Source organism: Rhineura floridana, chromosome 16 (assembly GCF_030035675.1).
Source record: "Rhineura floridana isolate rRhiFlo1 chromosome 16, rRhiFlo1.hap2, whole genome shotgun sequence".
NCBI classification, from domain to species: domain Eukaryota; kingdom Metazoa; phylum Chordata; class Lepidosauria; order Squamata; family Rhineuridae; genus Rhineura; species Rhineura floridana.
The window spans coordinates 37,553,376-37,578,532 of NC_084495.1; the positions used below are offsets into that span (position 1 = coordinate 37,553,376).

At 45.7% G+C, this 25,157-nt stretch overlaps 1 protein-coding gene across 2 annotated transcripts in view; it reads left to right on the top strand.

The window, feature by feature from the left end:
• The first annotated feature begins 583 nt into the window (after window positions 1–583).
• The window catches only part of FHL1 (four and a half LIM domains 1), a 36,981-nt gene continuing 12,407 nt past the window's right edge, over window positions 584–25,157 (top strand). The window contains exon 1 of one of the 2 annotated variants that reach the window (XM_061598573.1): window positions 584–689. Coding sequence is in view for 1 of the 2 variants with exons in the window: in XM_061598570.1 (XP_061454554.1) it covers window positions 21,258–21,279 (22 nt within the window). In the remaining variant the exon portion in view is untranslated. Of the gene's footprint in view, window positions 690–21,165; window positions 21,280–25,157 lie in introns of those variants that run through there. The other variant, XM_061598570.1, reaches the window with a different exon arrangement.

Here is a 25,157-nt window from a genome sequence, read left to right on the forward strand (position 1 = left end):
GGCTTTAAAAATACTCACTAATGCTTTGAACTGGACCTGGAAACGAATCAAAAGGCAGTGAAGCCATTTCCATTAAAGATATTGGGGTGGAAGGGAGGGGGGTGCACTCTGCACACTATCAGAGGACATGTTCCTATTTTCAGCATTTCACAAGTTCCAGGCTCTAAAACCTGTTTTATTTATATACCACCCCTTCAACCCAAATGCTTCCGAGGCCAGGTCACAATAAAATAAATAATGATAAAGTCAGGGCTGTGCCCTGGTTCAGATTAGTCCCTTCATGCTCCTTTCTTAGTGCCAAAAAAGATTGTCCTGCCATTAGCCCCTTGTCTCCAGGAATTGTGCTCCTGGCTTTGCTCATCCTGGTGAGCAACCTTTGAGGCAGGCTCTCCCTCGGTGCCACAGGTCTGGCGTGAGTGATCGGGCTTGCCTGCCTCTCTCTGTCCCTCGCCCTGCCTCCTCCGGCCCTCCTGTGCTCCACCCAGCCATCTGGTCCTCCTGCTGCTGCCGCTGCCTCCAGCTCTTAGTTCCTCCCTTGCCTCCGGAGCACAGCAGCTGCTACAGCAGCTGCTACAGAAGCTCTCCTGGCTATCCATCCAGGCAGCCGGTCAGAGGATACGCCGGTGTGAGTCGCGCTCCCTGGCTCGTTAGCATCTCTCTAGGGTCATCTTCCAGCCTGAGGATTTGGGGTAACTGTCCAACACTCTTAAGAGCCTGCTTGCAGCCTTATATGTGGGGGAGAAAACATCCAGGGCTGTTTCTGTCAGTAACTGCAGCACAAAAATGTATCGTTTGTTGTTGTTGTTGGCTTGGGCTGTGGGGGAAAGATCCTTCTTCCCCAAATTATTTGGGAAGGGAAGTTGGTTTGTGCTCCTCTTTTTCCAAACACATCCTAACAAAACATTGTCCTAGAAAGTGGCTAATGTTTTGATGCAGGGTTCCAGTGTGTGTTGTGGACTAGTGCTTGCAAATTAACATGCAACTTTTCTTTCACTTTCTGCAACCTTAAAGGCTTACAACTTGCTCTCCTGGGCAATGGAGTTGGCTTCCTTTCTCGGATTCTCAGAATGCTCCGTTCTGACTGTGCCCAGTACCTCATGGCATGGTTAGCATGGTACAATCTCGCAATCAGGCAGCTCTGCTAATAACTGTTAATCTCCTTTGTCTTCTGTGAGTTTCCCTTTTGAACTCAGATGTGCTTCAGTGTGTTTATTTTTAGCGTTCCTGTTGGAACTCTTGGCCATGGTCACTGTGCCTTACAGCAGAAGGTTCCACAGATCAATGTTTTGGCTTTTTGGAGAACCATTCTTAAAAAAAAGACACACATACTTTGTTATTTTCTTTAGGAATCTTCTAAGTCTGGTATTCTGTGAAAGAGTCAGTGCCTCATCATCAGTGCCTAAATTGTCATGGCAGCATTATGTTTAGCTAAAAATTGGAAACATTTTGTGGGAGTGACTAAAAAGGGGGTTGACTTCGTCAAATATGGTTTATTGCCATGGCCGTAAAATGAAGACTGAGCCGAAAACAAATAAAAAAGGGCACTTTCACAAGTATATGGCAGAGGTTTATATTTTGTTTGTATATAATGATCCCAAAGGAATATGCTAGTATCTGAAACACCTGACAATAGTTTTTCTGCTTTTAAAAACCCCTATAATGATGTTTTTTCTATAAAAGATAATATGCCTTTTGTTAATATATGATGGAATGTGCTAATCTCAAACCCTCTGTGTTTGCTCTTTGATTTAAGTTTACATTACTTTGCATGTATTATACATAAAGTAACATGTTTCTTAGGAATGTAGACTTGGTAGACTTATGGAAAAGTAGATATTTATAATATGGTGGAGCACAATCGGGGGGGAAACCCTTTGCCCCCAACTATGGACCCAGTTTGGATTGTAGACTCATGCTGGCAATCTGCACGGTGTGTGTGTGGTTTCCCTACACACAGCAACACGCACACGCAGTGCAAATTCCTAGTGTTGCAAGGGAGACATCTGAATCAGGACAACAGCTGGGGCAGGGTGGAGGTACTAAGGATTTAAAACACACACACATTAGAGCCCCCATCTAGCCTGGGATTCCTCGGCAGACCATTTGTGTTAAAAACAATACCCTTGTACTTAAGGGCACAGATGCAGACCTAGGAGGTAATGGATGCTTCCGGACAGGTGTTTGTGGTGGGATCTGGGCATCTCATCTATGGAGGGTTTTGAAGAGTCCACATATTATTGTTGGCATCAAATGCCAGCCCTTATTCTCCTCCCCCCCATTTAATCTGCATTCACCCTTTCTGTGAAAAACTGGGTAAGTTACAGTTGCTGAAGACCAGTTTGCAATATTATGTCCCCATCTGGAAGCACCGACTGAAGTGTCATCTGGCTTGGTCCTCGGCTGTCTTACGCCAAGGCCGGCTGCTGGTCCTCCTGGCTCAGTATTATCTGCCCTGACCGGCAGCAGCACTCCAGGATTTCAGTTGGGGGGCGGGCCCAGCCTTACCGAGAGATGCTGGGGATTGAGTATGGGACCATCAGCACACAAAGCAGGGGTTCTGCTACTCAGCTGTGGCCCACGATGGCTAAATGGACCCTCCATGTGCAAAGGTAGTATAGTCCTTGCTGGGAACAGAATGCTAGGTAAGTTGGGTGTTTTGTTAAATCTAGCAAGGAGATTCTTACATTCTGCTTAACGGCCACCAGCAAAAGGTTCTGAAGTTTTAAATGAGCAGAATTAACACCTTTTTTTGTTTATCAGAAACAGCAACCAGATGCTCAGCATGGCCTGTTGCTAGGTCTGTTGGTTTCCCTTTCCACTTGGAGGGAGGGACGAGGTGGGGCGTGGTGGTGGCCATGGGGAGAATGCAGCATAGAAGCCGATGTTTTCTGCACAAAGGAGGATATGGCTCAGATGGTGTAGGCATGATTTGCACAAACCACCTGAAAGTAAATAGCAGCGTTTTAAATGATGTAACCAAATGTGGCTTGAATGATTCTACAGTTGTGCCCAGAAGCAAAGTAAATCCTGTTTAGGGGCACAGTGGTGGTGGTAATGAAGACTAACAGCTTCTTCCTGAAATATGTTCCTACATGTGTCCAAGTTCTAAATGTCTGCTTAAAGGCTTAAGCTGCAGCCCAAAACAGGATTATTAGGTAGGGAGCAAGCACCAGTGAATACAATGGGACATACCTCTAAGTACGTATGCATGGGAATTATGTCGTAGGGTTCATCTGTTAATTATTCCATCAGGCTCATAGGAGAGGGAGAGAGATGGGACTACTGGGACTCTCCATCGGCTCTGCTCAAAGATCAGCAACGTTTGGCTCTTCCTCTCCGTGGAACCTTTCCATTCTGTAACTAAGAATTAGTGCCTGAGCTTGCATCTTTCTTTCTCCCTCCCAGATCCTTTTCCTCTTGTGTTGTCTTGTGTTTTTTGGAAGTCAGCACTAACATTTGTAAGCTGCTGCTCTGGTAGTCTTTTTTTTTTGCTCAAGAAAAGGATAACAATTATTTTAAAAAAATAAAAGCATAATTCTATTCATGTTTACTCAAAAGTAAGCCTGGTTGAGTTCAATTGGACATTCCTAAGAAAATTCCCACTTACCTGGAATAGGTCCCACTGAACTCAATCAGGCTTACTACTGAATAGGCATTCACAGCATCATACTGTAAATGGCAAACATTCTTATAACTATTTTTTTTAAACACACACACACACAGAACCCAAAGCCAGATTCCCTGTGTAAAGGAAGGATGTGTCAGTTTTGTTTTCCCAAGACGAATGAATGAGCAGAGGCAAACTGGTCAGATGGTCCTACCCATGCCGTGCTGTGCTGGGGACAGTGGCTTGCCTTGTAGTTCGAACACAAGGTTGTGGTTTGCTTCTCTCCACACCATTAGTCATAAGCCAAGGTTTGTTGTCTGCTTTCTGATCATAGCTTGTTTCGGGAAAGTCAGCCAGGAGCCCAGATTCAGATGGCGTGAGAAGCTAAGGCGGAGCAGCAAAGTGGGGCAGGAGGGCCTGGAGACTCTCTGCAGAACATGCTCTCCCCAAATGTTTTTGCTTGGCTGGAATGTGTCCCTGAACAGAGATAATGCGTCTTCCCTGGCTGGGTGGAGAGGGGTGTATATGTAGAAATCTCTTGACCCTTGCATGGCTAAAATGTATCCTTCTATAAGAGTCACTCCACCCACTTTTCGGTTCTGGCCCCCACCCCCTTTTTATTTTTGCTGTGGCCTCACACCATGGGAACAGCTGGTATAGCATAGTGGGGAGGAGAGCCTGGCTGGGAGTCCAGAGTCTGTGAGTTCAAACCCCCGCTCCTGTCTCCTGGGTGTCAAGGGCCAGCTCAAGTTCACCCCCGCAGGGAGTGGCTCAGGGGTTACGAGCCCTGCCACCTGTGCAGCCATGGGCAAGCTGCATAGTCCCAAGGAGCCCAGTTGCCCCCCAGCTGGCAGTTGCAGACAAGGAAGGGGCTGGCTCGTGCAGCTGTGGCAAGCTGAGCAGGCCCTAGCCAGCTGGGGAGGACTAGCCTCAGAGGGAGGCAATGGTAAACCCCCTCAGAATACTGCTTACCATGAACACCCTATTCATAGGGTAGCCATAAGTTGGGATCGACTTGAAGGCAGTCCATTTCCATTTCCACACCATGGGTATGTGGCTCATGACAGGTTACCCACAAGGGAACCTCAGGCTGAAACAGGTTACCCTGATGTCGAGGTAGAAAGCCCCTCCACACACAGAGGAGGGTTCCCATTGTGTCTCTCCATGGCTCAGTGCTCTGTACCTTCCTCCTTCCCAACAGCCTCTGCTGTGGGCAAGCAATTTGGCCATGCCTCTTGGATGTGATTAGTGCTTTCAGTCACTGCCAAATGCAGATTTGCAGTCGGGATTATCCACCCTTTCACCTCCGAGTGTGTCACGGCTCTGGCGCTGCTCACTTCCAGTCAAAAAGTGCATCCAGAGCAGCGACTTGCACACAATGACGGGGGCGCCCTGGGGACAAATAATTCTGCCACACGCTAAACTCTGCTCTCAAGTGTCAAAGTGAATCAGGCTTTCAGTTTTAATTCAGGGAAGAAAGGAGTGCCAGCAATCAACAGGCCTTTTAAGTTGAATGTTCTTTTCCAACCAATGCAATTCTTGTGGATGATTTTATTATTTTTTTAACTATGTTTTTACTGTGTTTTAATTCTATCACATTTTTGTATATTGTAATGCCACCTTGATGTACTTTCATGAAAAAGGTGGCTTAAAAATATTTTAATAAATAAAATTAAGTGCAGGGTCATTCGCCATCTGTTTTCCTGCATGTTCCCACTACAGAGGAAGTTGCTTGATATTGTGCAAGATACTTTGCCTAGCTAGCCCAGTGTTGTCTACTCTGACTGGCAGTGACTCTCCTCAGGCAGAATCAGCACTTTGGATAGCTGCTTGAAAGTTCAGACTAAAACCTGGAGCAGATTCACTGCCCCACTGACATCAGAGTCTCCACTGCCAGGAATTGAACCAGGGACCTGGGGGTTGAACCTAGGGTTGAACCCTACCCAGCAGACACACTGCCTCCCACCGAGCTGTGGTTGTTTCCCAAATGAATGCAGGAAGCTCCCTCATGTCAAGTCTGAACACTCGTCCAGCAAGCCCAATATTGCCTGTGCTGACTGACAGCTGTTCTCTGGGGCTTCAAGGAGGGGAAGGTCTTTTCCATTTTAGCTGGAGATTACCAGGATTTCACTTGGGACCTTCTGCATGCGAAACATCCCCTTTACTAATGAGCTACGGTCTCTCCCCTGAAATAAGGACGACTCTGTCTACAGGACAAATGGGCTTCATTCTGTCTTGGATGATATGGGAGTGGAAAGTGTAAGGAACTAGAGGGTTGAAGCTAATTTGTTCTGCACTGAAGGCTGTGAATTAGGGTTGTTATTACAACTTTATTTATGCATCACTTTATCCCAGAAGGTCTGAAGGCGACTTGCGTAGTAAATAGAAAACTAAAAGTGATCACATTAAACATCCCTTTAAGTACACATTTCCCACCAGAAAATGATCACAAGTGATAACCTTAAAACAACAAGCTAAAAACTGTCCACTGAGTGAGCGAGAGACAAATATCCACTTTCAGATATTTGGATCTATAGAGAGGCCTTTAGTCTGGCACTGGGAAGATCTTGGGCTTGGGGCCAGGCACACCTCCCTAGGAAGAGCATTCCAAAGATGGGGAGCCAGTGCAGAAAAGACCTTTCCTCATGTAATGGTCCCCTTGGAGGGGGTCCTTGAAGAAGGGCTTGCAAACATGAATGGGAAGTTCCTATGGGAAAAGACCCTTGACAAGGTAATGGGGTTCTGAGCTGTATATGGCTTTTTAGGTTAAAGCCATCACTTTGAATGCCAAATGACAGCATCAGGGTGATGTAGTGACCCTGGTTTAAATTCCCACTCAGCCATGAAGCTCACTGGAAGACTTTGGGCCAGCCATCCTTCTCACCTTAACCGACATCACAGGATCGTTGCCAGGAGAAAACGGGATTGGTAGGAGGACCATGTGTGTGGTCCTGAGCTCGCGGAAGAAAGGTGTGATATAAATGCAACAAACGTTTTGTGCATGACAGTGTTTTCATTCAAGAAACTGTTTCCTTCTCTTGTAGAACACTCATCTCAGACTTTAAAAAATTGTAAAGTAATGCTTAGTTCATAAATTAAGCCAGGAATGAAGAACCTGGTACCCTCCTGATGTGGCTGGACCCATAGACAAATACAAACAAGCCCACATGTCAGTGTGTTTTAGTGGCTAGAATGTTGGGCTTAGGCTGGGGAGACCCAGGTTCAAATCCACACCAACCTTTTTGGGTGACCTAATCTATACAGCCTGACCTACTTCATAGAGCTGTTGTAAGGATAAAGGTCTGCTACATTGAATTCAATGAAGAAAGACAAAGATAAATATGTTAACTAGAAAAATAAAAGCATGCATTTGAAAAGCTTTTCTGTCTGGTCATCTCCAGAGGACTTCTCTTTCTCATCATAGGCAGTAATTACAAGTCAGTTATAACTACAGCAATGTTATCAATACAGGACAAGCTGTCACATTCTCTCAAAAGGCAAGCGTGCCTGTGACATGCACACATAGTGCACAGGCCCATTTAACTGTTTAGTGCAATCGTTACTCAAATGGAGCTATCTTGACATAACAGTTATTAAGTAAAACAGTATAATATCCTATGATAGTAAGCCGAGATACGAACAAAGCTTTTCAGCATGCAGCCCCGTGACTTCTCTCTTCATGCAAGCTGCGATTAAGCCCACATGTCTATGATTAACCATAGTTTCCTTCTTTGTCTAAATCAGGAAACTGTGGCTACCATCTTTGGAACAAGCCAGGATGTGAAACCAACTAGAAACCATGGTTCTGAAGCTGGGTTACTATACTGTTTTGTTCAGACAAAACAGAAAACTATGGTTAATGGAAGTCTTCATGGTTTGCTTACTTGTGCCACAAAGGGAGGAACAAGGGGACTATGTGTGTGAGCAGGCAGAAGGCTCATTTGTATCTTGGACAGGCTGAGATATGATTGTATTGTTACAATTAGCCCCAGTTCTTTAAGTATCCCAGCCTTCTCCAACATGGTGCCCTCCAGATGTTTTGGAGGGGGCACCGGGTTGATGAAGGCTGCTATGGAATATTCACACCCCCTGATTGCACATCGTCCCTCCCTCCTATCTTCATCTTTCCCGAAATATCTGGGTTTCTAAAGCTCTCCTTTTCTTCCTTCCTTTCTTTTTTGGGTTTCTTCCGCACAGCTTGCGGCAAAATGTTCCCTGTGTATCTTTTCTTGATGTCAAAGAAAAGGAATGAATCCATTCTAAACAAATGAGTCATTTTTATCTTTGTTTTATTTTGGTGGCTGGGGCAGTCACCAAGGGCTAATTTAAACCATAAGTCCGCCCATCCCTTGTACAATGTGCTGGACTTAACAGGGGGCTTGATAAGGAGAAAGACAATCCGCTGCCAGCCAGGGAAGCAACTGAGACAGTCAGAGCAGCCTGGAAACAGGTGGGACGTTGGGCTGGATTCTTTTTATCTGTCTACATTCTTGAGGGCTTTGGAAAAAATCTCGGAGCCACTGCCTCCCCTATTATTATGGAGCTCTTCTCTTTTTTGTAAGGCAATAGTTGGCAAAGGTGTATGTCATTCCTCTCTCTCCCGCTCCTTCTGCCACCCACGGGCTGCTTTAACATGTCTGGAAACCAAGTTTTCCGCTAACAGATGCAGTTTGGGTGGTTTTTTTTAGTCAACCCAACAAAACTGATGCCAGAAGAGTAAATGCTGACGTATCAAATAAATTGGTGGAGACTGAATGGTTCTTGGAAATGATTTTATGTCTCATCCCAACAGGAGTCCCATTCATCCATTAACCATGTGAAGGGGGCTCCACGCATTAAAAGAGGGCCATGCTGCTGGCCCTATCACTGAGGGTTTGCTGCTTCTTTGCACCCAGGGCCGACCTAAGACATTTTGTTGCCTGAGGGAGAGCAGCAAATGGCAATCACTCCCCCACAAAAGAGGGGTCGGGCATATGAAAGTGCCTGGGGCTGTGAAAGTGCCTGGGGCGTAGAGGACAGAATATCCAGGACTTAGCCTGACTGTGGAGATCTGGGTTCAAATCACCACTCAGCCATGAAGCTTACTGGGTGACTTCTTGGGTCTTTCACCCAAACCTACTTCACAGGATTGTAAGGCTATATACCATGTACTTCTCCTTGAATTGTGGGATAAAATTAAATAAATAAATTGAGCCCTCAGTCCGGGAAGAGACCTCTCAGCTGTCCCAGTCGTGGCAGAGAAGGTCTTTCCCCTTCCCTTGTCCCCTGTTCCTTTCCACTAACTGGAATTGCTGGAGCTGGTCCTGAGGCCTTCCACACGTGAAGGAGAGCTACGTTCCCTTGCCGACCAGGACCTCTCAAATGCAGTCCTATACTCTGGGCTTCCCAAACTCCATATGATAATCCCACCTCAGGCAAAGTGGCGCGGGGGACCAGGGGATACCAGAAAGAGCCCTCAGCATCCTCCAACATCATTTACACCATCAGCCTCCTCCTGGAGGCCTCTCCTTTGTGTGGCCTTCAAGTGGCAGTTGCTTGGCAACCGCCGATGCTCCCCTGGTCTTTCAGTTCCTAGAAACTGTGACATCTCTTTCATCGCTGAGAACGCCTCAAGGAGAAGCCTGGGCCCAGAGGCTTACGTTGCCCATATGAATGATAACAATGACGAGGAAGGAGCCAGTGGAAGCATTGACATGGACGTTGATGATGAAGGCAATTTCTGGAGGCCGTTAGAGGATAAGTGCCTTGGGAGGAAATGGGGGAGGGTCCCAGTGACTTCTACCTGGTCCCCAAAACTGCATGGCCATTAACTGGCCTGCTGTAGATGGTAGATATTTGTGTTTTTCTCATTCCATAAAATAAATTTAGGGGTCTGGAATGAGACAACTTACTCCCCAGTACACTCCTGGAGCATCATCAAAGGGAAGGGTTGAGACAGGGTCCTCAGTTGGCATGGTGAACTACGACTGCACGCTCATCGCTGCATAAACCAGCATGCAAACTGAGCATGGAGACATTTTGAAAGGCCTCTGCCCTTGCCTTCCTGACCAACCTTTTGCCCGGTCTATGTTGCAAGCTAGTCAAATGAGCTGCATAAACATAAAATGTGATTTATCCCATAAGGCTATAAAAGATTCTCTGTAATGATCCCAGTCAAGCAGCCACATTTCCTGGTATGCAGTTAAAAAACAAACAAACAAAAATAATCAACATTTTCATTTATTGATAAATTTCCAAATTAAAATGTTTAGAGTCTAGTCAGCAGTCCAGGGAAATTATCCTAATGTCACGTGACATGCCTTCCAGTTCCCACCTGAGTCCTCACTGCTACTGTTCAGTCCCAAGCCTTTGCTGTGATGTTTTGCCATCCTTAGGGATCAAGAAGAAAGTCAGCTGTGTTTGCATTTTAAGGAGAAACTACCTTGTTTATACTTCTTGAACCAATTTGTGAACACAGCTATCCTTTGAAATTCACAATTCTATGAATTTTGCAATGCAAATTCTCCAACCAAATAATATGTACAAAAATGCATTTATTAGAGGAAAATGTGCATTAAAAAACACATTAGTGAAAATAACAGTTAAAATGCACTATATTAGGGTCAATTGTGTGCAAAAATATATATCACTCAAAACTGTATACAAAAATGTGTATATGAGGAGAAATGTGCCCTAAAATGCTGGAGAATTGTCATGAAGTTTTTTATATCACAAATTGCTGTGGAAATGTGAACAACTGAATTTAAGATTGGAACAATGAGAAACACCGAGAACTGAAATTGACGGCTGTGTCTTTCTACAGAGAATTAGCTTTTACACTGCCATTCCTTGTTTCCATGGGGCAGGTTTTCTTCAGAATCAGACTTTTGTGGGTAGCAACTCAGAGGGTGAGCCTTTGCAAAGTGTGTGTGTGGGGAATATGTGTGAGCCATTTTTATATGTTTCCAGCCACAGGTGAATTTAAATTATTTAGAGTCTGCGGTGAGAGAGATATGTCCTATAAATTGCTCCTCTAAATGTAAATGTACTGCCTTCAAGTCGATTCCGACTTATGGCGACCCTATGACTAGGGTTTTCATGAGGCTGAGAGGCAGTAACTGGCCCAAGGTCACCCAGTGAGCTTCATGGCTATGTGGGGATTCGAACCCTGGTCTCCCAGGTCGTAGTCCAACACCTTAACCACTATGCCGCACTGGCTCCTCTAATGCATACTAATTAAATTAAGTCTGATTGTGATATAGCCCTCTGTGGTTTCACTCCCAGGGAGTTGAGAACAAACTTGACAATATTTAAAAATCTGACAGAGATTTAGTTTCTTCCCCTTGAAGTCTCCACTCTGAGTTCCAGTTAGCCTGTTGATTTTAGTCTTTAAAGCGTTTACAAGCCTGGCCCAAGACGTTTTGCTGCCTGGGAGAGAAAAGAAGAAAAAACTGCTTCTCCACACAGTAGCACATAGCTGACTATGGGATTTGCTTCCATTAGAGGTAGTGATGGCCACCAGCTTTAAAAGAGGATTAGACAGATTCATGGAGGATAGGGCTACCAATGGCTAATAGCCACGATGGCTATGCTCTGTGTCCACCATTGGAAGCAGCATGCCTCTGAATAGCAGTTGCTGGTATACAACCACAGAAGGAGAGGATGCTGTTGCACTCTGGTCCTACCTGCAGATCTGTTGGCCACTGAGAGAACAGGATGTATGCCTGGATGGGCTCTGGCCTGATCTGGCTGGCCATCCTTCTTATGTGTTCTGAGGTGAAAGGCAAGATGTTCCCCCTTGTGATCTATTCCACATGTGAAATCAGACTGGGCTGGCAGCTGAATCTAATTTCAACACCGGCAATGGGACAACATCCTCCACCATACCTGAGGGCAGCAGGCTACCTTCGAGAAGATCCAGAGCAGGGTACCTTAGGAGACTTGGGGATGGTGCTGCTGCCCCCTGGCAGCTGCCGCTTGAGGCAGCTGCTTCACTCTCTGCCTAACGGTACAACTGGCCCTGGCTATATAGATTTCAATCTTGGCTGCTGTACTCTTTCTAAATTTGAATCTAGGCACCTCCTGCTTACAAGTTCCAAGAGTCGAAATATCTAGAAGTTAAAATTAAGTGAAAGATATATCGTAGCCACTTGCCTTGTTACTCTCCTAAACACAAGAGGTGGAGGCATTATGCTAACTAGAGCATCAGCCCTCTATTGAGAGCAGCAACATCTATGGCAAGGCTAACATTTGATCTTGGTGCCTCCTTCTGTGTCCACTGAATTGCCATCCAAACACCATGGAAATTAAGCTCTTGTGCTGGCTCTGTGACAAAGGGATTAAGGAGCTTCTTCAAGTTGGAATGAAATATTTGCATGTCCTTGGGGGCGGGATGGTGGCAGAAAGCCCAAAAACTTATTTTAGAACACCATTTGGCTCGTGTTGAGTGCCAAAGATTCCAGGGTAACCTTTGCATTTAATCCTTCCCACAGGATCCTGCTGTTCAGGACTTTTGAAAACCTTTGTTAGTCTTTGCAAAGAATGACAGACATGTTGTGACAATTGTCATCACAATTGCCCCCCAAATATTCTTGTCAGCCTATCTCCTTGGGCTCCCCGGGGCAAAGAATGACTTGGAAGAGAGACAGGTGTTGGGGCAGGCAGCTCTTATTCTGAATATCTCTTTTGATACTATACAGAGGGCTAAATTTTTAAAAGAGCCATTTGTTAGCCACTTGACTCTCTTGGGTAATGCAGGACATGTAAAATGAGATGTCCAGTGGACCAGACAGGACTGTAGACTTGGCAGCAGGTTTCAAACTTGTCTTGTCTTGCCTTACTACCAAGAACTGTTGGTTTTCACCCCATTTAAAAGCAGCTGTTTGTGTCTGTAGTAGGGAACAAAGTCTATTTGTGCATCTGTCTTTTGTAAATATTGATCTCCAGACCAAGTACATGGGCTCAGTTTTTCACTTCGTCACTGTCCTGTGACCGTTCTTTTATGCTTTCCTTTCGTTGTCCCTAGTTAACAATGTTTTATTGACTTGGTTTTATAGAATGTTCTGGAATATCAATACAAATAACAGCAGGCCAATACAAGCTGTTAGGCTGCATGAAAAGTTCTGTTCCTGTGGAGCCCTTAAAGGCATCGAAGTCCTATTCTGTATTGAGTCTGGGGAACCCTGTTTAGTTAGTTAGTTACCTATTACATTTTAAAATATCTCCTTTCTTCCAAGGAGCTCAAGTGTCTCAACAACCTGGTGAGGTAGGTTAGGTGAAGAAGTAGTGACTTACCCAAGATCATTCAATGCATTTCACAACTGAGCGGAGAGAGACTTTCAAAAGAAGAGGAGTGAGCCCTGCATATCGTCTACTGCCTTCTCCACTTCTGAAGGTTGGCTTGGATGACCAGGGGCTCTTCCCATCACCAGAGAGAGAGAGAGATTCCAGTTCCTTTTACACATTTGCCACAGACTCTGCTCCGTGAACCCTTGCAGCCCCCACAATCCTGCTTTTCTCTTTGGCTTTTGCTAACACCACCTGTTGTTGAAACGAAACGTCCCTGACTAGTTGCTGATAGATGCCTGGCAAAGAGATTTTGGCAAGAACCGTGGGCATAAATCAATGGCAGCTTTGCGTCCATGAACCTTGTGCTCTTCCTCTTCCAGCTCCTCTCTTCCATTCTGGTCTCCTCTACATGACCTAGAAAGTGAGCAGATGTGGAAAAAGGAGACTTGTGAGGGAAATCCAGAAGCGAGGGGATTTCTGCTCTTTTTGCTGGCTCCTTCTCTCTTTGCCTCCTTGTCCACGGCTCTCTTGAGTCCATCTTTTCTTCTATAATAGTCAGTGGCCGGCAACTCGACTTGATCATTGGTGTTTTTGAGTCCTGGTACAGTGAGCTTAGCACGTGGTTTGGTGCTCTGGCTCTTGCTGTAGAGCAAGGCACAGATGGGTCCAAGATCTTCACCTTTTAACCTGGCATGGTGTAGACATCTGCTCGCTCTGGCAGGGCGTCAAGGGACCACGATGTCATAGCCACACAATTTTTATTGAACATACGAACTTGGCTTTTCCTGAGTCAGAGCATAGTCAACATGTTACAAGGGGTGATCCTCTGTGTTTCCTACTTGAGGACAGCAACTTCAGAATCAAAATACTGCAGTATGTTCAATACAACATGTCTGCCAACATGTACTATGAACACAATATACATATTGGGTTGAATCCATATGCAAGGGTTAGATGCCTGAGAGGAAGGGCACCTTTGGACCCAACTTTCCCCTTTGGATCTAACCCATTTATGCTGGTTTTCTGCAGCTAAAATATGCAAATCCTTGGCTGAGTGTTATTTCTAATGTGGCCCTCAGTGCTGACTGGTTCAACCACCCTTACTCTATTGAACTGCTAGTTCCTTGTGTCCTTTGCACGCACTCACAATGAAATCAGATTATTTCATTTCATTATCACTCTCACTTATTTGTGTCCATCGTGCTTTGCAGAGTATAAAAGGACAGGTCCGCTCCTCCATGGAGTTTGCAAGCTAATATTTGACACAGGCTGCTCCTCCCAAAAGGAAGCCCGAATGATGGGGACCGTCCATGTCAGTGTCTGAAGATTCAGTAAGCATGTGATTATATCTGCACCACCATTTTATTATATCTGCATTGCCGTGGCCCTTTAATTGGGCTGCCTCCCAGAAAAGGAATTTATATGTAGATTGAATGTGAAACGTTATACCAAGTGTAGACCTGATGCCCTTCTCACTTGCTGTTTACTGCAGCTAAATTTCTCTGTTTGGCGATAGTGACTAATAGTTCATCCACGTCTCTGGACCCTTTTTAAACCCCTGTTTCTCTCATGTTGAGTGATAGAAGGAAATTTGAGGCGGCCACTACCCATCCTAACCCCTTCCTTTTTATGGCAAGAGTGTTCAGGTTGAGGAAATGCTTCAGACAACACAATGCTTACTCACTGACATGCATATGATTGGGCGTATGAAGACTTAACCTTCAAGGAAAGTGACTTGTGTGTGAGTTAAAAGGAGAGCTGAGCAGGAGGAACCATTCAAAGGTGGCAACCTTTAATTGGTTTAATTGGTCAATTAATCCAGCCTTCTGTTTAAAGGCTGTCCTGAGAGCCGCAGGTGACAAAACAATTCTGCTCAGCAGCAGGGCAGAGAGAGCCTGGTCTCTTCATGTCTGCTGGTCCACTTGGCTTGGCCATGGAGGAAGGGAATTTTGCTCCTCAGCGACATCCCTCCTCCACCAGCCTGATCACTAGAAGGCTATTTTTATTCTTATTAGGCTGCTAGAGAGGCAGTGTAGCAAAGTGTCTCGACTGTCAGATTGGGATCTGGAAGAGAAGGGTTCAAATCCCCACTCAGCCATGAGACTCACTGAGTGACCTTGGGCCAGTCACTGCCTCTCAGCCTAACCTACCTCACAGGGTTGTTGTGAGGATAAAATGGAGGGGGGGGGAAAGAACAACATACACCACCTTGAGGAAAGGCAGGATATAAATGCAAAAATAAATAAAAATAAATAAAATAAGTGGCTATTAGCCTGACTTCCATGCTGGCCATACAGAAGAGGGCTTCCCCTCTATTGCAACCAGCAAGGAAGTGCAGGCTAGTAGTATTTTAACAGGCAAGTAAAAAAAAATAAGTAGGAAGTGTAGGAAGTTATGGACAATTGGACATAAATTCTCACTGAACTGGGGGATAAGAAAGAATTGTTATAAAATCATGACTCAAAAAGGATATTATAGAGTTGGAAAAGGTTCAGAAGAGGGCAACCAGAATGATCAAGGGGATGGAGCGACTCCCTTACGAGGAAAGGTTGCAGCATTTGGGGCTTTTTAGTTTAGAGAAAAGGCGGGTCAGAGGAGACATGACAGAAGTGTATAAAATTATGCATGGCATTGAGAAAGTGGATAGAGAAAAGTTCTTCTCCCTCTCTCATAATACTAGAACTCGTGGACATTCAAAGAAGCTGAATGTTGGAAGATTCAGGACAGACAAAAGGAAGTACTTCTTTACTCAGCGCATAGTTAAACTATGGAATTTGCTCCCACAAGATGCAGTAATGGCCACCAGCTTGGATGGCTTTAAAAGAAGATTAGACAAATTCATGGAGGACAGGGCTATCAATGGCTACTAACTGTGATGGCTGTGCTCTGCCACCCTAGTCAGAGGCAGCATGCTTCTGAAAACCAGTTGCTGGAAGCCTCAGGAGGGGAGAGTGTTCTTGCACTCGGGTCCTGCTTGCGGGCTTCCCCCAGGCACCTGGTTGGCCACTGTGAGAACAGGATGCTGGACTAGATGGGCCACTAGCCTGATCCAGCAGGCTCTTCTTATGTTCTTATGTTATGTTCTTATGACTAGATGGTTTATGACCCCAGTGAAAATAAACAAAATAAATAAACACTACCTAGCTATTTGTGGGAAATGCCAGAACGACAGAGGCAATTTCTTTCATATTTGGTGGAAGTATGAAGTGTTCAAGTCATATTGGAGGAAAATAAAAATTCATATAGGAAGGATTTTGGGATATGAGATTCCATTTCATCAGGTGTTATTTTTATTAAATTATCTGGATGGTTCCATAAGGAAAGATCATACAGAATTGGTTTCTTATATGTTTGCTGCTACAAGAATATTATATGCAGCTAAATGAAGAGTGGCCATAATTCCAACAGTTAAAAGATTGGTGCAATAAAATTTGGGAGTATGCACTGATGGGAAATGTAAGATTTAGATAATATAATTGAAGAGAAAGTGTGGTTTTGGTTAAGTGGCAGAATTTTTTTATTATTGTCGTAGATACAGGGCACTTCAAAATAATACATTAAAAATCCTGTTTGATTTGCTGCATTTAGTTTGTTTATGACTGTACAATAAGACTGGCTTGAACTGGAAAATAAAACAATAATGACATCTCTGGAAAAAAAAGATAGGCTAGTAACATTTGTGGGCTTGTTTGCAAGCCTGGATTTATCAACTGAAACAATGGTTCTAATATAGTGTTCCGGGGAATCTTGAAGTTCCTCAGTGACATCATTATGGATGAATGAGCTTCCCTGAAAGATGGCTTGCCCACTGGTACCAATCTTGCCCTGGGATATGCAACTGCAGAGGAGGGCCGGGTGAGGTCTAGGGCATCTTAGTTCATGTAGAGTGACAGCAAGATCTGACAGCCTGGCCAGTAGGCCAGCTGAACTGGACACGCACCCCTAGAGCATTCCCCAGAATCCTTTGAGGTCCCTAGAGGCACCATGACACATGCTTCCTCCTCAAACACTTGCAGTAATAGTTGTGTGCCCATCTCCACCCTGTCACACATTGTTGTGGGCTCGCTGTCCTCTGCCTGATGGATTTGTGAATGCTGCATTCATTTCCCCTGCAGTAACTTTGACCTTCACTGATTTAGTGGTAAACAGGATGTTTTTCCCCTTAGATTAAAAAACAGAGTAGAAAAATAAATTGCAAATATCTATCTATCTATCTATCTATCTATCTATCTATCTATCTATCTATCTATCTATCTATCTATCTATCTATCTATCTATCAAAACATTTATAGGCCACCTTTCTGAAAGAACTTTCTCAAGGTGGCTTACATGAGGAGAACAAAGTTTAAAAATGCAAAAGCAACACAAAAATGTAAAATTCAATATAATTTCTACAAAACGCCCCTAGCACTCAATAAACCCACAATAGTGAAGCACCCAGCCAACCCACAACATCCCAGCACAGTTTCCTCCATGTGTCCATTACAAAGAGCAATGCAGCAATAACACGCATTATATACATGTACAGCAAATAATGTTATAGGCCACCTGGAACAAATAGGTCTCCAGAGCCTTTCTAAAGGAGTGGAGTGTGGTAGCTTTCCAGTGGTCGGCTGGCCATGAATTCCAGAGCCGTGAGACCACCATGGAAAAATCCCTCTCTCTTACGCCCATCAGTTCCACTGATCTTAGTGGCAGGCAAGCTTCCACCATTGACCTTAATGTGTGGGTAGATTGATATGGCTGCAGACAGTCCTTCAAATTAAGTTATTTGAAGCCAAACCTTCTCTCTCTCTCTCTCCTTCTCTCCCCCCCCCCAAAGGAGGCCAGGGTGACAAACCACAACAAAATCAAGATATTAAAGGTTAAAACCAGCACTTTAAATTGGGCTTGGAAATGCATTTAGCTGCCAATACAGCTGGCATAATAAAGATGTCACATGATCCAACCTTCTTGCCCCAGTCAGGACCCTGGTGAACACTTGTTGAACCAGCTGAAGCTTCCAGCCTCTCTTCAGAGGCAGCCTCACTTAGTGCACATTGCTGTAGTCAAGCCAGGAAGTGACTAAGCCACGGACTGATATGGCTAGGCCTAACCGCTCCAGATAGGGACGCAGTTGGCGCGCTAGCCAAAACTGGTGAAACACACTCCTGGTTGCCACTGAGACTTGGGTCACCCCAGTTGGCACAGAGTCTAGGAGAATGCCCAGAGTGCATACCTCTCACGGGAGTGCCACTTATCCAAGGCCAGATGTAAGCCACCTTCTAGAGCAGGCATTCTCCCTCTCCCCATCACCTCCTTCTTGCTTGCTTTTAACCTCAGCTTGTTCATAGAATCATAGAATCGTAGAGTTGGAAGGGGCCTATAAGGCCATCAAGTCCAGCCCCCTGCTCAATGCAGGAATGCAAATCAAAGCATACCCAACAGGTGGCTGTCCAGCTGCCTCTTGAATGCCTCCAGTGTTGGAGAGCCCAGCACCTCCTTAGGTCATTGGTTCCATTGTCATATGGCTCTAACAGTTAGGAAGTTTTTCCTGAAGTTCAGTCAAAATCTGGCTTCCTGTAACTTGAACCCATTATTCCGTGTCCTGCACTCTGGAATGATTGAGAAGAGATCCCAGCCCTCCTCTGTGTGGCAACCGTCTTGTACTTGAAGGGAGCTATCACATCTCCCCTCAGTCTTCTCTTCTCAAGGCTAAACCTGTCTAGTTCTTTCAGTCTCTCCTCTTAGGGCTTTGTTTCCAGTCCCCTGATCATCCTTGTTGCCCTCCTCTGAACCTCTTCCAGTTTGTGTGCATCCTTTTTGAAGTGCAGAGACCAGAACTTGACGCAGTACTCAGGATGAGGCCTTACCAGTGCTGAATAGAGGGGAACCAATGCTTCACGTGATTTGGAAACTATACTTCTACTAATGTACCCTAAAATAGCATTTGCCTTGTTTGCAGCCACATTGCACTGCTAGTGCTTATTTAGCTTGTGATCCACAACAATTCCAAGATCCTTCTTGCAGGTAGTATTGCTGAGCCAAGTATCCCCCAACTTATAACTGTGTATTTGAGTTTTTCCCCTAGGTGTAGAACTTTGCACTCAAACCTGTTAAGAATTTCATTCTTTTGGTTTCAGTACAATGTTCCAGCCTGTCAAGATCCCTTTGAATGTTGTTTCTGTCTTCCAGGGTATTACCTGCCTCTCCCTATTTTGTATCATCTTCAGATTTGATAAGCATTCGCTGTATCCTCATCCAAGTCAATAAAAATGTTGAAAAGCACTTGGCCCAGGACCGAGCCCTCTGGTACCCCACTCGTTACTTCTGTCCAGTTTGAGAAGGAACCATTGATAAGCACTCTTCGAGTACGATTCTGGAGCCAACTGTGGATCTACCTGATATTATTTCTTTATTATTTCTTTATTTATTTATTACATTTATACCCCGCCTTTCTTTTCACGAGAGAAACCCAAGGCGGCTTCCATATGGTTCCCAGATGGTCTCCCATCCAGGCACTGACCAGACCTGACCCCGCTTAACTTTAGCAGGGAGCTGGCCTTATGTGCCTTCAGACCATAGCCTGGGACCTGATAGTTGTTCCATCCAGCCCACATTTAGCTAGCTTGCTAATCAGAATATCATGGGACACTTTGTCAAAAGCTTTGCTGAAGTCAAGATATATTATGTCCACAGCATTCCCGCAGTCTACGAGGGAGGTTACCCTATCAAAAAATGAGATCAAATTAGTCTGGCAGGATTTGTTCTCACCCTCATCGTTCCTAAAACTGCCTCCAAACACCAGTTTAGTACTTGTGCCACCTCCCTGAGATCAGAAGATGGAAATGGAGGTACAGCGAATGAGACTACAGCCCACCCCTCCTGATGACATTCATGCAGACGCTGAAGATCAAGGGGGACAATATCAACTCCTGCAGAAACCGATAAGCCAGTGGTGATGGGATGGAGTAAAAGACCTTCAGCACCACCTTCTAAGAACATTCATCCACGAAGGAGAGGAGCAACCATAAAATGGTGCTTCCTAAGCTCACTCAGACACGCAGTCTAGACGGATATGGTGCTTGATGGTATCGAAAGTCACTAAGAGGTCTAGGAGAACTAACAGGGTACTGATGCCTCCAGCCCTTCTCCAGTGTAAGTCATCCACCAGGGCAGCAAAGGCTGTTTCTTTCTGTCCCCAACCAGGCCTGAAACCAGATTGCAATAGATACAAATCATCATCATTCAAGACCTCCTGGAACTGAGAGACCACCCCGCACTCTAGCAGCTTGCCCCAGAATGGCAGGTTTCAGGCAGACTGGGCAGTCGTTGTCGAGGGCCATTGGATCTTCAGTAATGGCCTCACTGCCACCTCCTTCAAGCACGTGGGTTGGATTCAACTACGTTCTACTCTGTCTATAAATTTCAATGGGTCTACTCTGAGTAGAATACCACCTCATATCTGAATACCACCCCATCTCTCAGAGAGGACTTGACCACCTCGGAGCTCCAGATGCCCAAGCCAGCTCTTGCTGACCTCACCAGCCAGGATGGGCAAGGGTCTAGTGAGCAGGTGATAACTCCAACTAACAAATACATCCTCAAAAGGGTCAAAATTAAGGACAGTTATTTACCAGGGATAAGTACTAGAAAATTAGGGCCGTCCTTGGTAAACAGGGACTGTTGGTGGCAGATTTTTAGCAAAATGTCTCCCAACTTTTGCCACCTGTCGCTTGAGCTGCAGCATCATCTGCTGAGACGGGCATCCAGTTCTGTCTGCTAATCTAGCTACCGTCATTGCCTTCCCGTTTTGCCTCTCTCTCCCTTTTGTTACTGCCTCACGCTGTTCCCTGCCTGTAGGACTGGGATGTTTAAGGCCCTGCTGCAGATGTGAAGCCTCTGAAGGCTTGTTGCTGTTGTTGCATCTTTAAAGTGCTGTAGCAGTTGTGAGTGAGCCACAACACAGCCACTGTCTCATTTGCTGGAAAAATGCTGCGACTCTCCTTTTCTTAAGTGAAGCAGCGAAGTTCCCTGAAGATGCTGAGCATGAACTGCATCTGAAGCCAAGGCCATTTTGTACTCCAGTGAGAGGGCTCAGGTTCCTAGAAGGGCTGCCCAGCATTGGGACAGTTTTGGAGGCTGAAGTAGTTGGACAGGTATTTATATGTTGTTGGTAGTGCATTGCCTATTCTTCTCCCCCGAGATCACCTAAAATGGTAAGATGTTTTGAGTGGGATGAGGGCCATGAGTCCTGGGCTAGGGGTGTGGACATCCGTCCCTAGCCCTTCCCCAGTATTAATAGCCTCCCTTAACTATATGCTGGCAATCAAACTGGGACAACTTCCTATCAGCTGAGCTCCTTTGCCTAAAGTAGGGCTGGTTCTGAATTTGTCCTTGCAAGATGGCTTATCACAGGCATGCAGGTAAAAAACCCAGATACTGCATTTGTTGTCACATATGGGATCTGAAGAGTCTTTTATGCTCTGTGCGATGCAGGTTTACTTGCTTCTGCCAACAGGATTTTGCCATGCCAAGAATTCTTTATTTGATGCATCTGTAATGGATATGGGGGGCTTTCCAGCAATTTGTGAACAATTAGGGGGGACTGTGTGTGATATTCCTTCAAGGGAAGGTGCTAATCAGTGGACAGAGTTTCTGCAGATTGCTTTTAGAAGGGTTTTTATTTTAAATGATTATTTCCTTTCTTTCTTTCTGTGTAATAATAATTCTCTAGTATTTATGTACTGCTTTTTCTGAAACTCTTCAATAACCCTTATATTGGAAAAGCCCGGTGGGGGGGCTTGGGGGGGGTGCAGCTCAGCTGGCCAAGGACAGTCTTTGCAAGCAAAATGTCCTGAGCGCAGTCCTGGGCAGTGCCACTTCCAAGGATATGAGGTAGCAGGTGGCTTGAAAAACCCGGAGAGCAGCTGGCCTTTGGAACAGATAATGGTACTGGGCTATATGGGCTCACATTTAAGAACATAAGAACATCAGAAGAGCCTGCTGGATCAGGCCAGTGGCCCATCTAGTCCAGCATCCTGTTCTCACAGTGGCCAACCAGGTGCCTGGGGGAAGCCCGCAAGCAGGACCCGAGTGCAAGAACACTCTCCCCTCCTGAGGCTTCCGGCAACTGGTTTTCAGAAGCATGCTGCCTCTGACTAGGGTGGCAGAGCACAGCCATTATGGCTAGTAGCCATTGATAGCCCTGTCCTCCATGAATTTGTCTAATCTTCTTTTAAAGCCATCCAAACTGGTGGCCATTACTGCGTCTTGTGGGAGCAAATTCCATAGTTTAACTATGCGCTGAGTAAAGAAGTACTTCCTTTTGTCTGTCCTGAGTCTTCCAACAATTTTCTGACTTGGTATAAAGAAGGCAGTTTTCCTATGTCCCTGTGCCCATATTACAGACTGGGCAAACTGAGGCAGAGAGTGAAGAAAGTGTGTTAACTTGCCTAGGCCCACTGGGTGGCTTCACAGCTGAGCTGAGCTCGGAGCTCCTAGGAGCCTGGTGCCTCCACGTCTTCCCTCGTGTCCCTCACCTCTCTCTGTTCCAGCAGCACTTCAGGGCTTGTTTTCTGGTGATGTGAGCCCTAACAGGTCCCCAGCACTGTAGGATTTGCACCTGTAGTTCATAGTTAAATCCCACTTTGCTTACTGATGGATTGCTACTGATGGAGGCTGCAGAAATAGTTCTGAGCATTTCAAGGAAGCCAGCAGCTTCTGTGCTAGCCAGCAGGAGCCATTTCAGGGTTTTGATTTATTGTTTAGACTCTACACAGAATTAGGGCGTCTCTGGACTGTGAGGGTTGTATCCAGTAGTAGCCCTACTCAGAGATTTTGGTTTTAATGGGTCTGAGTAGGACTTAGTTTAACTACGACCCTCAGTATTTTATGGGAGGGATTCAACTGCATATTGGAACTTTAGCTTTGCACAATTAAAGTGGATTAAGATACTCTTTTGCCCTAGCAGAACAAATCCAAAAAAGTCTGTAAAAAAACCCCAGACTTTCTGTAGTTTAGAAAGAGTTTCGCCTACTGAAATGTCTATATTCTCTTTTATTTGGCAGTTCTGATTTCATGCCTTTTCCCTCCCTCCCTCCTTAAAAAGGCAAACTTCCCTGGACAGCAGAGTTAAAATTCAAAATCCAACCAATGTGGCTGCAATCATAATCAGGATGCACTTTTTAAAAAATCAAAATGTCTTTTGATGTTAAAGATTGGATTCCTGGTCCCCAGTGTATGTGAGCAGAACGCAATTCTGTGCATGACCACGTTCCCTTTCAGTGGCAACTCCGCATGCCTCGTGGCTGGTGCCATGGAGGGTCCTTCGGTCCTTGGGATGGGGGGAAGGGCTTTTCAGGAGATACAGGGAACCAAGAACCCTCTATGCGTAAGCCAAGGTAACCTAGAGTCTGTGCTGAGACAGAAATGCTGGATTCTGCAACCTGCATAAATTCTGCAAATGAAGTATATCTGCCTGTTTTGAGTAACTAATTTACTTTGATTGGGCTATGCAGGGCTCCAAACCTAGGGTTGCCATATTCCAGTCCCACAAATCCAGGCTCCCAACCCTGCCGTGGATCGCGAGAGGGAGGTCCCAGGCACCCCTCACTGTGCAGGCCCGCGACGTCCTCCTGCATGCTCCACCTACCTCTCCCTTGACATAAATGCTGGTCGCTCTGGGCGCAACCCTGCCATCAACCAAGATGGCGGCCAAGGTTTCCCTAAGGGGCAGGATGTGCACACATAGCATGCACATGTGCCATCAGCCCCTTAGGGAAGCCGTGGCTGCCATCTTGGTTGATGGCAGGGTTGTGCCCACAGCGCGACCAGCTTTTATGTCAAGGGAGAGGTAGGTAGGTGGAAGGTGCGTGCATGTGCTGGGGCCCGTGGCAGGCTGGTGTCGGCCCTGAGCACTGCCCACTTTGCCCTCCCTGCGCACCTCTCTTCTTTTCTCCTCGCTCAGTGGCTGCCCGGAAAATCCAGGCCACCTAATGGGCTAAGTGGGTGCCGGGTAGCAGGGCTATAATCCAGGTAAAACCCAGCTAACTGGGCAATATGGCAACCCTATCCAAACCTCCACCTCTCTTAGCCAGCTGGAAAGGCTTCTGAGAGCAGTGCAACCCCTCTGGTCCTGAGATTCCACCAACACACTTCCTAGCCAGACTTCTCAACCCTAAGGACTAGATGCTTGCTCTTTTCTATTATTTTCTGAAATAAAAACTCAGATTCTGTGGAAGTTCCATACCAAATATTATGCTTAACTCTGCTTCTTTCCTTGTGGAGAAGCATGGCACACACACAGCCCTGTCTGAACTGATTCAGGCTACAGGAGACCAGCATGCCTAACATTCCCTCCATCTCCCCTTGGGGCTGTGATGCAGACTCTCGGTGACCTGGAGCAGAGCCTGGCCATTTGCTCTCCTGGGAAACAGCATGCCTGTGGCCTCTGTCTCACTCAGCTGTGCATAAAACCGGCCCCAAGAAATGGTGCAGGTCAGGCTGAGAGCTGGCTAGGTCAGCTCAATCCTGGCTCCTTGTAGCCATTTGGACAGAACCCAGCATGGATAAGTGAGGAGGAACCCATTCCCTTGAGCGGCTACTGCAGTTCAAAGAGCCCTTAACATGCTTCAAGCACCAGTACTGTGCACACACAGGCTCACACCCTTGTAGATAATAGTCAGAATTAGTAAATACATTCCTCTCCTAAAGAGCTGAAGGCGGTGTGATACTGGTGTTATCTGTATGAGTATTATTAAAAGCATTTACAGTCTATGTTTCTGTTTTAAAAAGGACTTAAGTTGGCTCGCAGCCACAATTAAAACACCAAAAAGAAAGACTGGCTGCATACACACTGTACATTGAAAGCGCATTCCCTGCCCCCACAGAATCCTGGGAACTATAGTTGATTCCTCACAGAGCTACAATTCCCTGCAGCCTTAAGAAACTAGAGTTCCCAGGATTTTTTTTTGTGGGAGGGGGAAATGTGCTTAAATATATGGTATGCACACAGTCATGTCCACTCAGAAGTAAATCCCTTTGAGCTCAGTAGGACTTACTCCCAGGAAAGTGAAAATAGGAATGCAGCCTACAAGAGAAAGCATATGTTAAGAAATAAATAAGAAAAGTCATCATCCCAGGGAGTATCCAAAACAATCAGCAATTCCACAGCACCCATTGGGGAAGGGGACAAGATAGGCCTCTTGAAGTGGGGGGATCTGAAGCCCATCTTGGCTGCTGAGAGAAGCCCCCTCTCCCACTCTAGCCAGTCGCAGCTCAGGTGCTGGCTGGGCCGGAAACT